Here is a 17,558-nt window from a genome sequence, read left to right on the forward strand (position 1 = left end):
TGAAAGTTCAGGGTTTACACATGTTCAATAATATAAACAGATCAACTCTGTTTGCTCACAGGCGTCTTCACATGAGTCATGGTACTGGGACAGAAACACAGAACAAACATGGAGGGTATTGTATCTCATTCTGATGCACCTGCAGAATTTGAAATAAAGAGACGGACTGCAACTGCTTTTTTTTATTTGCTAAATCAAATATGTCCTTCAAGATGAGAGGAGGCGAAAAAATACTCGGCAAGGAGAAAAATTCACAAAACGAGCAGTCGCACACTTTATGGTCGACTGGAATAAGTATTTAGTCAGCATTTCTGTGAGAGTGCAGGAAACCTTTTAGCACCTGAAGCAATTTCACTATAAGGGGAGCTTTGGACAGACTAAAGTGGAACGACTAATGTTTCCACTGACACAGCACAACAAGTCAATTCCACCGTGACCACAAGATCAAGTGCATAATGCAGGTTTACATCATCTTGCATCTGATTTAGCGAGAAACCTGCTTAGTCAGTTCCTCCCTTTCCAGTGAAATGAAGCAACGAATGCTTCATAGAAATGGGTCAGCTTATCAAAACGTCACAAAAAATGAAGTTTACAACTATAAAGGTTAAGTTAGTACTTGTTCTGGATCGCTTTAGTCTCAGAAATGCAAGGAAGCTATATGGGATGTGAAGAAGGCTGACTGGCTATCAGAGGGGGTTTTGTGTGCTTTTTCTAGTGAGCCATCTGTCGCCGAGTTCACACTCTCCCCACTTATTGTAGAGCTGCCAATAGTCGCTTATAACCAAGAACAGGCCTGTTCTAATGCAGCAGAGACATAAAACCTTCTTGAGCAACAATAGGTTAGGCTTGGCTAAACAGAACTGCCAGGGGCAGCTAATAACAATGTAATATAATAACATAATAACATAATCAAAGTTACCAAGTGAGGAAACCACCTAATTATCAGGAGCTATCTTACTCTCAATATCTGTCAGTTTTCACAAGAACCTGCCTGGTGGGGCGTGGCATAAAAGAATAGATGAGGAAGTGAACTTGCATGTTTGCATACTTCTGCATCAATTGCGACACAGAATAAAAACAAATGACTGCCCTCCAAAATAAAAGATTTTATCAACTAAATATGTCTGTCAACAAACTCTTTAACAAGGTTAGTAACATTGAAATAAACTACTAAGTAAAAATGAAAAGAATGAGGAAAGCTAATAAACTACTGGAGGTGGGGGGTAGTGAAAAAATAGTAAAAAAAAAAAGAAAAAAAAAAGCCCTACTAAGAATAAAACAGAAACAAATGACCAATAGAATAATGCAATGATATCACAGTTCGGTATCAACAAGGTTTAACTATAGACCTATTTCTCTACGTTCACAATTTTGCAATAAGCTCTTTATTAACAGTCTGGAAAATGTTATTGATAAACATAAACTACTTTCTGAAAGTCAGTATGGATTTAGATCAGAGAGATCCACAGCATTTGCATTAATAGAGGAAATCACCAGCTCAATATATAAAGAGAAGTTTGCAATGGGTCAGTTTGCTGATCCAAAAAAAAAAGTATTTGAAACAATTTATCACATCAGTAAATGAAAACAATACGGTGTACGGGGGAATGGCTCCGGAGAGATAAAGAGCTATTTAACTAGCAGGCAACAATTTGTGATGTCGTCATGCTTGGACATTTGCTTGTGATGTCCCTCATGGGTCAGAAATGGGACCAAAACTGTTTATTCTCTACACAAATTACATAGGTAAGGTTTCAAAGGTTTTACTTTTTGTTTTCTTTGCAGATGATTCAAATATTTTCTGGATAGGTGAGTGCATAGAGCAGCTCTAGGATGATATCACTCCAGAGATGAATAAAATAAAATAAAAAGGGCTTGTCAAAAACAAATTGTCCTTTAATTTAAGGACAAAACTGAATATATTTGGTAATTACAAACCAAATATAGATGCGAAATCCATAACTGATGGGGTAAAGGTGGAAAGAGTAAATTAAATTAAAATCTTAGCCGTGGTCATTGACAACATAATTAGCTGAAAACCTCATATTAAAAATGTTCAGACTTAACTATCTACAAGCATCGCAATTCTTAGTAAATCAATCGCCTACAGGACATCTCTCAAACCGCTATGGACGCTGCAGAAAAGAGCCATTAGGATGGTTCACAGGACTGGCTATCACCACCACACTAATCCATTATTCATTCATCCTTGCTTGCTAAAACTCTCAGATCTGGTAGAATTTCAAACCTCACAGTTGCATGAAAAGACATTTCAATAAGCGGTGTGAGGGTCTGGACCAAACTCACCGCTGAATTAAAGCATGAGACAATTTAAGAAAAGGCTCAAACGGGTTTTCTTAAAAAAAGATATCACGCTTAATTCATCAATTATAAACTCCATTCAAATAATCTGGGTTTAATCTTAGATGGTCTGTGGATACCAAATTAGGTATTTTTAGCAAAAGGGAATATACAGTAAAGAACCTAGAAGAAAAGAAGATTCAAATTCTCGCCCACAGCAGAACCCCGAGAAACCTGAAACTTCTCTGAAGCAGAGAGGTGGATTCTCAGACTAAACTCTGATGATATAGGCTACCTGTGCGTGTCCTCACTTTATTTATTTAATGTACCCGCTTCTTAATCTGAGTCTGACTCACAATTTATGCCGCAAAATACAAACATGAAGAAGTTTGATTTGATTTATGTCAGATGACGAGCGAGTCAGCAAGCTACGCTTCGGTAGAGCAGCACAGAGTAACAATAACAGAGCGCCTAAAAAATCAGAGGAATAAAAAGCTATTATCTGATTGTTTCACAGCGGTTACATCCAGCAGGTAAACACGCCCATACCAACACACTTCGGCTCTCCGCAGCCCCGCCTCTGGTTTTTCAGTTTCTGTCTGAATATGCGCTAAAACCGCATCTGTAAAATGAACTGCGCCTGTCTGAATCACAATGAAAAGTATTACAGCTCTGTAAGTGAACATGGTCAACCTACTTAAAGAAACAGTATGCTGTTGTGTGCAACAGCATTTAGCAATAAAGTCTAATACGGATCATTACAATACATTTTGTTTATTGATTAAATTTACAGTTTATAAGCTTTACAAAAGAACTCCTTATTTACACATCTTTATTGTGTGGGGGGGGAAAAAACACGGTCAGACGCCATTACAGTTTTCAGCTCACGCACCCCCTAGTGGCAGCTCGCGCACCACCCTTGGTGTGCTAGAGGAAGGAGAAGGGGCTTGATTAAATAAGTTTCACTTCTTCGTACCCCTTTTTAATAAAAACAGTGTTTTAAAACGTATGCGCTGAATTAGAAAGCAATAACATTCTGGACAATTGATTCTTAATGTGTTAAATATAATCACAGTGAGAGACTGAACGGAGTGATGGACTGCAAAGAGGACAACCCTCTTGACGGATATCGGCAAGATGGCCGACAGACAACAGGCGTGATTATTCGGGTGACCAGATGTTTCCGATTTCTGGGAAAAGTCTCCGTTTTGGACGACCTGTCCCCAGCAAAAGCAAAAGATGTTCCTGGAAATATCCCCGATTTCAAGGTTTTATCAACAAGAAAAACAGGTGAGCTGTGCTGCTGTCAGTGTTACAGACAGAGTGGTAGATGGAGAGCCGAGTGGGCCGACTGCCGTTAGCAATGGTGCAACGTTGGTCTGGGAAGGCACATTCATGGAGGGATGGAAAGAACTGTGTCACTTTGTCCTTCAGACCATTTTACTGGTGCAGTGGGTCCTGGTGCAATATAATGCCAGGCCTCGTGTGGGAAGAGTATGCTGAATGTTCCTGGAGCGTGGACACATTGATACCAATACCTCCACACTACCCCGACCTAAATTAGATATGCACCAATCCATTTTTTTTCCAATACAATCTAATACCAATACCTGGGTTGAGCATATCGGTCGAAACTCGATACTTATCCGATACTATTGTTGAATGAATAAAACGTATACCTTGCCATGTGAGTGAATTTATCAGGTCAAAATATTTTAAAAAAGGGCTGCGTGTTCTTTAGCCTTGTGTTTTTGGGGGTGCTTATTTAACTTTTGTGGTGTTAAATTTACCAATCCTATCACCCCAATCACAAGCTGCATGTTGCAATCGGACTTACTGGCGTATCAAGTTTGAAATGTTTCCAAATAGCAGACTTGGCTCGGTCCGGCACTTGCTTCATGTTACTCTGTGTTTGCTCACCTCTAGCTGCTGTGCAGGCTCTGCATAACTGCCTTAGCAAACATAGAATAGAAGTGACTAGATCGCCGTCACTGTGTTGCTGCGTATGATATTAATAAAAGAAGAAGTGACTGGATCAGAATGCTGGATCGACATCAATCATCCGATATCTGATCGGTGCATCTCTAACCTAAATCCAACAGAACATCTCTGGGACGTCACGTTTAGGTTCATTCGATGCCACCAGGTTGAGCCTCAGCCTGGCCACAAGCTCATTGATGCCCTGGTCAGGATCTGGGAGGAGACAGCCCAGAACAACATCCGTCATCTCATAAGAAGCATGCCCCGACGTTGTCAGGCACACATACAAGCACATTTGGGCCATAGCAACTACTGAGTACCATTTTCATTTGTTGCAACAACATTTCAGCTAACTGGATAAGCCTGCTGCCTCAGTTTTTCAGGCCTCTAAGAGTTGATTGAATTACTTTGTTTCTAACACATTACCCGCTCTGTATCAATATGTATATCCAGCATGATGCCCCTCCATCCTTCAGTTGAGATCTGATGTGTTTTAAAAGAGTTCCTTTAATTTTTTTGAGCAGTTTGTTTGTCTAACAATTCTGGGGTGGGGTTTTTTTTTAGATAATCTTCAACTTTTATGAAAACCTTTACAAACGGACAGAAAGGTTTGGTGATATTTTGAGAAAAGCCGTCTCCATCATTAAATAAAAGGGAACACCACAAGATATTTATGATGCTGCTGAAGTTGCCTGCATGTTTCAGGTTTAAACTAGAAAACCTGGTGTGTGCCACTCCACATTCACTTCTCACTGTATATTGATGTTTCTTGCACATTTTAAAGAAACTGGAGGACAACATTTTTTCTCATAAGAGCAGGTGTATCACAGGCTGAAGCTGTTTTTTTTTCTGACATCTTTAGTCTAATTTCACCTGAATTGCCCTGTGAAGCCAAACCAAGAACTTCTAACCACACAAAAAAAAATGAAAAAGAAAAACAGAAAATGAAAGTAACGCTTACAATGATCCTTTTCCCCAGCAAACAGCATGTTTCCCAATCATTGAATACAACAAGATTTCAAAGCGTCCCATATAGAAATTTTTAAAATGTCCTGTTGTAGATTTACTACTAACATGCTACTTCTTGTTTTTTTGCCTTCAAGACCTGCTGGAAAACACTAAATCCAGTCCCACAGTCATCTTGCTGGCAGAGAACGCTGTAATTTCCTCCAAAATGTTGTTTTAACGTGAGAACAGAATTTCTCCAGGACTTTACCTTTTTACTGCCTTGTATTAACATTGCCTTGTCACGGTTGCAAAATGAGTGCAAAGAGTCTCGTCCATATTATCATAAAACACAAAGGCATTGCTTTTGTTGATTTCTGAATACATATTTTAACGAGCCCATTTGACTGGGAAAACTTTTAAGTCTCTGATTTCTAAAGGAAACATAGGCAGCTACTATTTCCTGATGGGCATTAGGATTTTGCAGTATGTTAATCCACCTAAATAGAAGCTTTAAAAAAAAAGAGATTTTTAAAAAGTTGTACTCGATGATGAAAGACTCAAGCATAATATAGAATAACCACCCGCTACACTTTAGAAGAACTTTTTAGGTAAATATTTCTGACACATAATATGGAGAATATTATCTAATTTTGCCACTCTTGATTATATGGAGTAACCCTGGGAGTCTAGCAAGCTGATACTAGTTGGATAATACCAGCTAACAGCTAGTGCACAGCAATATTTTTTATTTACTTTAACCAGGAAAGTCTCATTGAGACTAAGAACCTGTTTTTTGAAAAAATAAATAAAAATAAAAATAAAAAGTCCTTGCCAAGAGGCAGCAAGAACTGCACAAAAGCATGTGGGGGAGTGGCAGTATGACGTTACCCTTGGCTTCAAGGAGCCTGTCACTGTGGCTTATTAAACCGACTCTGGGACCTTATTTATAGCACTTAAATTGAAAAAATTAAATTGCATAATAATAAATGTAGCTTTTAAACTGTTACTCTATTTACAAAATGCATCACAAACTACTTCCTGAGGCTGCAGCTCTAACTCGTGCCGTAAAAGATGGAACGAGTTAGTCGACGTTAGCTGTGGTTTTTTTAATCAGCTATGGCACTGCCACAGCTGACATGATCATTTTCAGTTTAAAAAAAACATTCCTTGCCATTGTTTGCATAACATAAATTATTGCCCTTAATCTACCACAAGGAGCAGTAGTCTCACGCCAACAAGTTAAAGTCATGGGGCGGCTGCTGATGAGCCTATCCTTCAAAGCTGTCATAGCTCCTCTATCGATCTTTGTCTCCATCACTCACCTATTTCCTTGCCCAGTCCAGAGCGCAGGATGGCTCCCGCAGAGGTGACCACTGCGCAGCTTTTAAAGCCACCGCTCTCCCGTTGCCTGTTGAGCTGGCCCAGGGGACGGGACGGCACAAAGTCGGCCCAGCCCAGAGAGTAGAAGGGCTCCTCCAACCCGTCCACCGTTTTCAGCTGAGCCTGGGCTTTCATTTGACACAGCAGCTCTTTGGCACTCTGAGAGCTTTTCCGATGTCCGGTGTAGGAAACGTGATGTTTGTTGGCACTCATGTAGTCCTTCATGGCGCGCTGCAGTCGGGGACTCAGCATGCCGGCAGACACGCGGCCCTTCCACAGCCGCTGCACCACAGAGGCAGATTTGGAGAAAGAGTAATCTTCCACGTCGGAGGACTTCCCACCATGTCTCCTGTCGACAGCAGTCCTAATTGTGTTCCCGGGATCTTGATCTTCATTTTCTGTGCCATCTTCTTCCTCCTCCCCGCCATGGTATTGAGTGGCACCAGCATGGTTCTGGTACGTTCTCTCGCGACTCTGGACTGCCGGGTCTGAATGAGAGCCCACGTTTTCTGTCCCGAAGGAGGACCAGGCAGCCAGGCTCTGTGGGTCCAAGTAGTCCTGGCGAGTTGCCTCCTGGCTGCCGTAAGTCTGGTAAGGGCCTTGGCTTACCTCCATGCTGGTCTCTGGGGTTATGGAGCTGGTGGAAGGCTCTGGTCCCGGCTTGTCTCTAACATACGCTGTAGTCAATTGTAGCGAAGCCGGTTCGGGTCTCAAACCAAAGACGGGATGCTGCTGATTGGAGGCTTGTATGGAGGCCAGCCGCCTGGTGTCGGGATGCTGGGAGAGTAAAGAGCCGGCGGAGGTCAGCGTCTCATCCACACGAGCGTCCAGGAAGTAGGAGAGCAGAGCGAGAAAGACCAGAACCCAGGCCAGCATGGCCAACAACAGCAGCCTCCGCCACTGTTTCATGCTGGACTTCATTCCCTCTCGCTCACGTAGACATCCGTCGAGCTGGCCCCGCCGACAACGAAGCCCGCGGCCAGGACTTAGCCCAGAGGTCAGCTGGGGGGGGGGCCTGTAACATGAACGTTAAAAGTTACTGCTCCAAGGAGGAGGGACACATGTGGACATTTGATGCAGAGTTGTGAAACACTCACCTAAAACGTGGCTTTTATTTTCCCCTCGTCCATGTGTCCCTTGTGTGTCCGATGCTAGCAGGACCCTAGGGAGAGGATTGGAAACAGTTAGAGGGGTCTAGAAAATATAAAAAGGGTTGAAGGTTTGTGTATAAAGAAACACGGTTCACACAGGCAGAATCCAGAAAAAAAACAAACAGGTTTGTAAAGAACCTGCTTTTCACTCAAAACTTGTAAAAGTCACAGTCACAAACCAATCTGTACAGTAGTAATAATAATACATTTTTGCTCAAAAGCGCCTTTCGGCGCGCTGAAGGACGCTGTAGAAATCCAACAGGTCAGCAACAATGAATCATGACAAAAATCAACACGCAGCAGCTCCCGCTTGACTCATGTCAGATTTACTCGAATCAAAACTATAGAGATGATTCACAAGAGTCTGAATGTTGCCTCGAGCACAATTGGAGATTTTTCAACTCCCAGCCCATCCCTAATCTTCGCTGTTCACAGCTGCACTTCACCTTGTACAAATCCACAACTCTGAAAGAGAGCTATAAAAAATTCTCCTTTAAGGACAAGATAACATTAAAAGTGCTCATCGTCTTGATGCAGATACGTGCTTGTAGTGGCAGAGGTTCATAATTTTAAAGCACCCCCCCCCCCTCCCCCCACCTCCTAAAACCAGCAGTAACCAACACCCCCCGAGTGGGACAATGCCCTGTTATACCAAAAGAAAAAAAAAAGGATCAGGAACAAGACAGTCAAAGCCACCCGCCTGACCTCCTAACTCCCAAGATCCCAATCTTCACTCAGATGAGCCACAACAAACTCAATATATCGAGCAGCCGACCTCAGCTTACAAGATTCCAAGGCCTCGCCACCAAGATCCAACCACAAGCTCCCAGACAACACCAGATATACCCAGAGGACCAGAGGACTCTTGTCTATGTGCATCCTCGGTACCAAAGGAAGCTCCAGCCACCAGAAGTCTTTTACATGCAGTTTGTTCTTGATAATGACCAATAACTGGCACTAAATAAATAAATTACCAGTATGTTTATTTACAGTGCTTTGAAAAAGCATTCAACCTGCATTTCCTGCTTTTTTTTTCATGGTTGAGCAACCCTTGACAGCAAAAAATGCCATCAGGCAGAATTTCCACTTTAGTATTTCATATCACTGTGAAGAAATTGGGACCAGCTCTGTTTTGCAGGTTTGTTTTAACTGAGTCACGACGGGGGGAGCGGCCTGTTTAAGGTCATGCTGCAGCATCTCAGTCGGATCAGTCTGCTGTTTGAATAGTGCACTCCAAAGCCTCCGTTAATCCTTTTTTTTTAAGTATTTGGAAGTGTAGTTCATGTAGTGGGTTAAATCTTTTTTTTATACCGCACAACCCAAGTGTAACTTAAGGGTTACAAACTGATGGCTTAAATATGCTCTTTCCAGATTTCGCTGTGGAAATAATCAAAAACTGCCTGTTTTGATGTAATGCAACACATTATCCACAAACCTCCACTTTGTTTTAATTCATAATATATTCTCTTGTTCTGGCCCTGGGCCTCGCCTGTGCATCTAGTCTTTGCCCAGTTTCTTTCCTATTGTTGAACAGTGAAGACTGACCTTAAATGAGGCAAGTGAGTTTTCCAATGCTTTATTTTATTTTATTTTATTTTATTACTGCATGACTTTTGGTAGGGCAGGTTCGCCACTGCTCCACGTATTCATGGTGATTCTCCGTCTGCACCTTTAGGGTCATTGTCCAGCTGAACGGCGAGCCTCTACCCAAACCTCCACGAGGTTTATTTTTTTTACAAACACAACCAGAAAACGACGAAGCACAAGGTGCTTCAATGAGATGATTGAAATAGTGGTGAACCGGAACGCGACACTTTTGCTTTTTTTGTTTTTTGTTTTTTTCTCTCCTTGTTGCTCTGAAACCCACCGTAATTACTAACTAACACTATCATTATCTGACCAGCTTACTTTTAACAACATCTTTAGCAATCCTCTGGTGTACAACGCGCCGGATGGATTGTGTGAAACACGCAACAACAAAGGTGAATAAATGAAGCATTAAATTGCCTCAGATTTGTGGGCTACAATCCTCTCAACCGTATGTAATTATGAGTTTTGCTCTCTTAATGCTTGAGCGTTTTTGTCAACAGAAAGAGAGAAAAAACGGTAGAGAGGAGAGGAGCTAGGCATGAGCGCTAAGCCTCCTCCAGTCCTAATTACAGCTTCCTGTCTCTGTAGCTGTCGAGTCCTGCAGAGTGCAGCTGAAGTGATCTCAGGTGGCCCTGTGGCCTGGTCTCTTTCCAGACTCTTTCCCAGGGTCACGCAGAAGACCAAAGCTCATCATGCTGACCCTGGACTCAAAGGGGAGAGAAGCAGCGGGGAGCAACTGGGCCAGAGGGAGCGGTAACAGTGTGGGTGAAAGAAAACACAGGATGGAAACTCGTGCAGGCTCTCCTATCTGCACAAATGAATGCGACTTTTGTTTGAAGGGGTACGTCTGGCACACACAGATAAAATTGGATATTTACATACACTGTATAAACAGACGCGTCGCCTTTTTCCCCTTCACAATTTCCATTATGTCTAGCTGGACTTTCCCGGTTATAGGTTTCAGGATGACCAAAAATAACTCCAGGATATTTATTTTTCATAACCATCTTCACATTTAGAAGCATACATGCATTTGCTTAAGGGTGATTCACAAGGCAAGGATTTTTAGCCCGAATTTTTGCCCCGATCTTCCCCTTCCCCATGTCTCTTAAGACAATCTTAGGAGATATTCCTGCCGTGTGAACCAGCCTTTACTGATTGGTAAGACTGTCTTCTTAACCAGGGGTCTCCAACCCTGGTTCTCCGAACCCACTATCCGCCATGTTTTAGTTGTGTCTCTGCTCCTGAATCAAAGGACTGCATAAAGTGGTTAACATGGATGGCTGCTGGCCTTCATTTATTTAGCTCAGGTGTGTGGAGGCAGGGAAACACCTAAAGCATGCAGGACAGTGGGTCCTAAGGACCAGGATGAAGAGTCCTAGCCTAAACTGCATGGCTTGGTTCAAGCTTTAATTACCTGTCTTACATATTGGGATATTTCTTTAACAATGCTTCTATTTTGTGAAGCGCATCAATCCCCCCGCAATAAAACATCCTCACAACACGACGCTGCCACTCCATGTTTCACATTGTACATTGTGTCCTAAAGTCAGCCGACATGGTTTTCCTCTAAATGTAATAACTGTCACTATGGCTAAGTTTTAGTTTAATCAGACTACTGTATATTTCTGCAAGAATTAAGGTATCTTCCCAACATGCATTTGCAAAACTTTTATCTGGCGGTTTTCTGCTGCTCTTGGAAAAATGGCTGCTTCCTTGTCAAGGAGCCTTTCTGCGTACATACGTCAGCCCAGGAGTAATTTTACTGTGAATAGCAACACATAAGCAGGTTCGCGGCTCTCTTCCTGACATCTTTCCTGATTTTTTTTTTTTTGTTGTTTTTTTGTTAGTTCCATGATTTCACACAAGACAGCCGTGTGTTTTGAAGGGTCTCAAAATACATCCACGGTTGTGCCTCCAATTAACTCAGGCATTATGAATTAACATATTAAAAAGCTATGGGATCATTTAAGCTTTCCCAAACTGTTTTAAGGCATGGCAATCTTAGTGTATAAGACTTTTGATTATAAAGAAAAAAAAATCCAACAAAAAAAAATCCCTTTCACAATTCTGGCATTTAAGAATCAGAAATAATTTTGATAATCCTCACAGTGACGTAAAGAACTGCACATTGTCAAACAGTGAATATCTGGTTTTATTTATAAATATATATATATATATATATATATATATATATATATATATATATATATATATATATATATATATATATTAATATATATATAATGGATTGAAGTGCTCATGCTCTCTGAATGTTACTCAGTGTAAAATGTGCCATTTACCACCAGGAAAATGACACCATTCTCGCCAAGAAAAACACATAACTGGGAAAAGACAAGCCACATAAAACAAACAGCTGCCTTGTGGCAACGTTGCATACAAGTAAATGTCATCAGCGTGCATTAATGCTTCATGGCAACCCGCTGAAGCGTGCATCCCGAGGCGTGATGCGCTGGCTTGGGCGAGCCCTGGTAGCCCGCCTCACCTGATGGCGATCAAGATGTACGCTTTTCTGTTAACTGCGGTGAAACAACACACGTTTGCGGCACAGATGGAGAGGCGGAGGTGGAGGACGGAGCTACTCTGGTGAGCGTTCCACAAAGAAACAACAAAACGGGGAAGCGCGGAAGGGCGACGTTGCCAGACATCAAACGGTGACTAAATGACTTGGCAGGAAATGGTGAGAAACAAACAGGGGCCTTTTGGAATATAAATGCAAATGAGTTGGGGGGAGAAAAAAGCATTGTAGTGTCAGAAAAAAAAAAGATCGATGTTTGTTACAAGTTGTTTGCACACACACACGTTCAAAAGGAAATACCATCGCTAGCTAGAAGACACCGCTGATGCACAAACCAAAAGAAACACTAATTGCAGACGTGTTGATACATTCATGGAGTGGAAACTTGACAAACCAACAACAGTAGCAATGAGCATGTTCAAACAAGGCTGTGAATGCCTTAAAACTGACTCGCATTGCTCAAGTTAAACACTCATCAATGGTGCAGCGAGGAAACACGATATTTACACAGTGCCCTGCAAAAGAATGTGTTGCCCTTGAACTTTTTCACCTTTTATCGAGTTACGACCACCAACCTCACTGAACGTCATTGGCATTTTATGTAATAAGAGTAACAACAATTATCTACGGTTTTCTTTTTTGCAAATAGAAATGATTAATAATGAGTAATATATGACTAAAATGGTATGGCACAAATGCAAACTAGCCAAAACATGTCCGTCCATCTAAACTAATAACGCAGGCATGGAGGGCATTATCCAGAGGTCAGGCTAACCTTGGAGGAGCTACTGAGATCCACAACTCTGGTGGCAGAATATGTTGACAGGACCACTATTTAGCTGCACACTACACGATGTGGTTTTTATAGATGATGTGCAAGAAAAAAAAAAAAAAACATTGATGAAAGAAAGCCACAGGATATCTCTCCGATATCTTGTAGCAAACATGTGGAAGAAGGTGCTCTGCTCAGATTAGACCTAAACGTAACTTTTTATGCGACATGTAGAACCTCATCTGTGACAGAACACGTACTCTGCACGCCACCCTGACTACACCATTCCCGTCATGAGACATGACGGTGGGAGCTTCATGCAGTGGGGATGTGCTTCTCTTAAGCAGGAGAGCCGTTTTGGGGGACATGGACGGTGCCAAATACTGGGCAGCCCTTAAAGGAAACATATAGCTGGGTTGCAGCCAAAGATGCTTTAGATCAAAGGCTCTTTAGGTGTTAAAATGACTAAGTGAAACTACAGATCTAACAGAAAATCTGTTCAAAACTTAAAGGCTGCTATTCTCACATGCTTTCCATCCACTTTGACTGAGGTTTAGCAATGATTCAGATAGGAACAGGCTAAAGCTTCCGTCTGTGGTTGTGCAAAGCTGCTAGTGCAGCAAAAGGGGGTTCTACAAAATGTTTTCACAAGGAAGCTGAATTGCTATATTGATTTTATTCAACTTTACTTTATTTTATTGTATTTTATTGTATTCTTATTTCTGTCTGCACCATCATCACCAAGTCAAATTCCTTGTATGTGCAAACCTACTTGGCGATTAAACTTGATTCTGATTAAACTTGATTCTGATTCTGAATACCAGTTTTAAATTTGTAAAAATATTTGTTTAACAATTTTCCCCTTGCACTTAATAATTGCACACAGTTATATAGTCACATCAATATCACTGCTGTTTGTAACGTGGCAAACGGCTAAAAAACACAATACCACAGTACAATATCAAAACCACAAGGGCAACATTATGTACATTACTGTACATAAATTATTGCAGATGTCTCAGTTTTCTTACACACTACATCAGGGATGTGATTTGCATGTGCTAAGGTCAGCTGGAAAATACCCTATCTCAGTTTTCCTAGTTGTATAGACGTGTTTGGCCGAACTCAAATGCACCGAGTCGTCGGGTTGTCCTCGGGAGGATTGTTACGAGCTCAAAGGTCAGGCAGTTCTGGTAGGCAGACGGATTAATGATCATAAATGAATAATGACAGCAGATACATGCCTGGGACATCCAACCCAGTCATGGAGTCCCTGGCGACACAATAAATATATTTCTACTTCTTGTTTTTGAAAAAACAAATCTGTGTCTGCAGTCTATGAGGTTCCAAAAATTAATTGAGGGGTGGTAGGTGGTGCCAAAAATCAACAAATGGCATCACAAACTGGAAGGAAGTTTATTCTGCGTGGCTAAAGCTCGGCAAAGCGAACAATTCTCCCAAAACAATTGTGGTTTGTTTGCTTCGGCACTGCTCCCCCATTCCCTCGCTGGATGTATAACGCAATGAGCTTAGATGCGACATTTAAAAGAAAAACAGGAAAGACAGATGTAAAAATAATCTTCTGAATCTTATCACAATTTTGTGGTTCCTAGCACCAAAAGCAAAAGTTACGTATGACGTGGGCCTCTTATCAGGTGTTTTTAAGAATCTGAGGATATCCACAATCTGAATGTATAATTTTGTCATCACAATACATTTGGGTTAGTGACGGGGACATGGCCTATAACTTAATGTAAAATAAAAATATGTTCATTTTATTGTTCTTAAAACTAAACAAATTGGGTGTTAGCCAAATTTCACGTGTAAGAAAATAAAGTCTGTTGACAAATTAGAAAGCTCTTGAAATGTCTTACCTTTTTTTTTTTTTTTTTTTTAGCATTTTTTTATTGAATGAATCAGCCATTGAAACAATAGGCCTGGTTTTTGATTATTTTGATTCTTAAATGAGATACATAAACGCCGTCTGTTCATCACAAAGGTTAGAACGATAAAAAACATCCTAATTTGAAATGTGTTTTTTTTTTCTGCAAACAAGAACTACAGTGATTTTTTTTTTTTTTTTTGCAGTCACACTTTGTTTATATATAAAAAAAAGAGCAAACCTAAGATGTTCCTCCAGAGCAAAACCTGAGCACGTCTTGCATAAATCTCCAGTGGCATGCCTACGCCTCCATGGACCATTCAGAAAATTACAGATTAGCGGTTCAGGACTTCCATTCATCTCTATGGAAACTAATGCAATCTGATGTGTTGTCTTTGCACATTTCTTCCCATCCAGCTGACTGCATCATTTCACTGTGACTGGAATAATTCGGCAGTCATTCTCAACCCATTTCTGGTTTAATGCCTGCTTGTAGTTTAGAGAGCGCTTGTAGGTCAGTCAGGAAAGTTTGTAGAGATCAAAAAAAAGCCCTTGCAAAGGCTGCTGGTTCTGGATTTGCTTTACCCGACAGGTTTTTAACAACCACAATTTTCTGTGGCTGTGTGCACACACACACACACAAAAAAATGCAAACATGCATTTCTCTAGCCCAAAAATTTATGAGGCTGCCTTATACATCTCCAGTGTTTGGGGACAGCACACGCCTGTTAGCCTCATTTCTTTTTCTGCTTTTGGCTTTAAATAAAGCAGCAGTGAACTACTGGCTGACAGGCTGATGCTACTGTCTCCAAAACACACATGCCATGATGGCAGAAACGTTAAGTAACAACAGCGACATAGTTGAATATTTGTTAGGACTCGTACTACAAATGCTTAAATATATACAGGTTTCGTATAAAGTGATGAAGAGTAAAGAAATACCCATCTTTAAAGAGCCGATGGGTTGCCATGTGCACTGACACTATTCTGACATCAGGCCCATTGGATTATTTTTTCATTCTCTGTTTACCAACCTGTGTTGTGCTTTTATGTGTTTGCAACAAGCAATTAACCTGATGCAGCAGATGGTCTGCTACACCGATCCACCGGGGAGATAGCTGACAGATACTGCCGCCATTTTCAAAGAGATTTTCGTCAAAGATTGCAATACTCAAAGCCACTGATCTGTCTTTTTTCGCAGTTTTGATTTTAAAACTAAGCAAACTTACATGATTTATAATGTCTAGGGTGTTTTCAATTTTGTGTTTGTGTCGTATCTTATTAAAAAAAATCCACAATGAATGATTTTTAAAAATATTCAGCAATTTCCATTCAAACAGGCCAGAGACCCCCTCAAGACGCAATGGTCCTCCTGATAAAGCTGTGTAAAACAAATTGCTCTGAAGTCTTTAAACAGGAAACGGGTGCTTTATTTAGTGATTTGAAAATAACAAATATTAAAAGTCACAAACAGTCATGGAAAAAAATTATTAGACCAACAATGTTTTCTTCAATTTCTTGTTCAATTTAATATACGGTACAACTAAAGGTACATTTGTTTGGACAAATATAACAATGACAGCAAAAATGGCTCATAAGAGTTTAATTAAGAGCTGACATTTAACCATTTTGTTTTTCTTTTTCATGGTTTTCTAGATAAAAACCAAAATTACTTAGGTTCTTACATTATTACCTGTGGCGTTGTAGTGCCTAAAGCGGTGCTTTTAGGCAATCTAAGTTGTATTTTTTGTCGGTTTTAGTCACACAGGAGTTAGTGCTTGATTGCATAACTATTGTTTTTGATGACTGCAGCTAAGAAATTGAAGAAAACATGAGCGGTCTAATATTATTTTCCATGTATTTTTCACAAAACAACTGGTACCCTAATTATGGGGCCCCTCTAACATAGCTGAAAGCCATTTAGTAATTTATATTTTACTTTTTTTAACTTCAGCGAACACGATACCAGACAGTTAATGCTGGTAATAGTTTGTAATCTCCGTCTGACAACAGGATATCACTTATTCTTCTCCTACGGCATTCGAAGCATAGAGAGAGAGGTAGATCTTTGACCATTCTGATCTCTTTAGATCATTAGTAAGGAGAAAAAAAATCTAGAATCGATATTATGCTACGGATATTAAAGATGAATTTACTTTATAAGCTCCTAAACAGATCTAACATCTTTCCAATAACTGTGGTGGACGCTGTATACGTGACACTGAACCCATTCCCTGAATCTGTGGCAACACAAAATTACAGGCAGCCATACGTTTCCCCTTAGGATGCACAAGACAGTGACAGGAGAGCTTGTTATAAACCGTTTTATCCAAGTCCCAGCGTGTTCTGCTTCAGCCTCCTGTAATATTGCCATAGTGCTGAACCTCGGCTACAATTCGATTAAAAGTACAGGCCTCGAAGCTTACAGCCGTTCACCGTCTCAAAGAAAATTCCCTTCATGCCGCCCTGCTGAGAAAACAGGATTCTTCTGAATACTTTAATCACAGCCACTTTGAAAAATGTATTATACAAGTCAAAGCAGTTCTGAGTTAAAAGTTTCCGTGTCGGAACAGAAAACACGAAGCACTCGTCGAAACCGGCTCACAGGCTTTGATCGTTGCATTATTTTGACAAGAAAATAATTATCAATAAATCACACTGCTTGGTCAGCGAGATGAAGCATGAAATAATTATGTTCTGCCATTTACAAAAGAAAAACAAAACACTGAAACCGTGAATGTTTGGTGAAGATAGACAAAACAAAGGGCTTATTTTATCACACAAGCAGACTTAGACTTAGACAACTTTATTTGTCATTTTGTATGCACAGAGTGCGTACAGAATGAAATTTCGTTGCATACAGCTTGTAAATTGCAGTAAAATTAAATGACAGTATAAGGTGCAGCAGTGATTTGAAGTAAACAATTGAAATGTAAACAATGCAGGAGAAAGTCACAGTGTACAGGTGAGTATTTTTTTAAAAAAACATTTGTATGCAATTCTTTATATTTTCTG

The 17,558-nt window shown here is 40.6% G+C and overlaps 1 protein-coding gene across 2 annotated transcripts in view; it reads right to left on the bottom strand.

Annotated features, from left to right (window-relative positions):
* Positions 1-17,558, bottom strand: part of st6gal2a (ST6 beta-galactosamide alpha-2,6-sialyltranferase 2a) — a 76,637-nt gene that overhangs the window by 30,462 nt on the left and 28,617 nt on the right. Inside the window, exons 2-3 of one of the 2 annotated variants that reach the window (XM_036139137.1) lie at positions 7,707-7,771; positions 6,552-7,624 (exon numbers count right to left, since the gene is read on the bottom strand). In XM_036139137.1, the coding sequence (XP_035995030.1) occupies positions 6,552-7,530 (979 nt within the window). In that variant the 5' untranslated portion in view covers positions 7,531-7,624; positions 7,707-7,771. Of the gene's footprint in view, positions 1-6,551; positions 7,625-7,705; positions 7,772-17,558 lie in introns of both variants that reach the window. The other variant, XM_036139138.1, reaches the window with a different exon arrangement.

This window comes from Fundulus heteroclitus, chromosome 7, assembly GCF_011125445.2.
Source record: "Fundulus heteroclitus isolate FHET01 chromosome 7, MU-UCD_Fhet_4.1, whole genome shotgun sequence".
Classification (NCBI taxonomy): Eukaryota; Metazoa; Chordata; class Actinopteri; order Cyprinodontiformes; family Fundulidae; genus Fundulus; species Fundulus heteroclitus.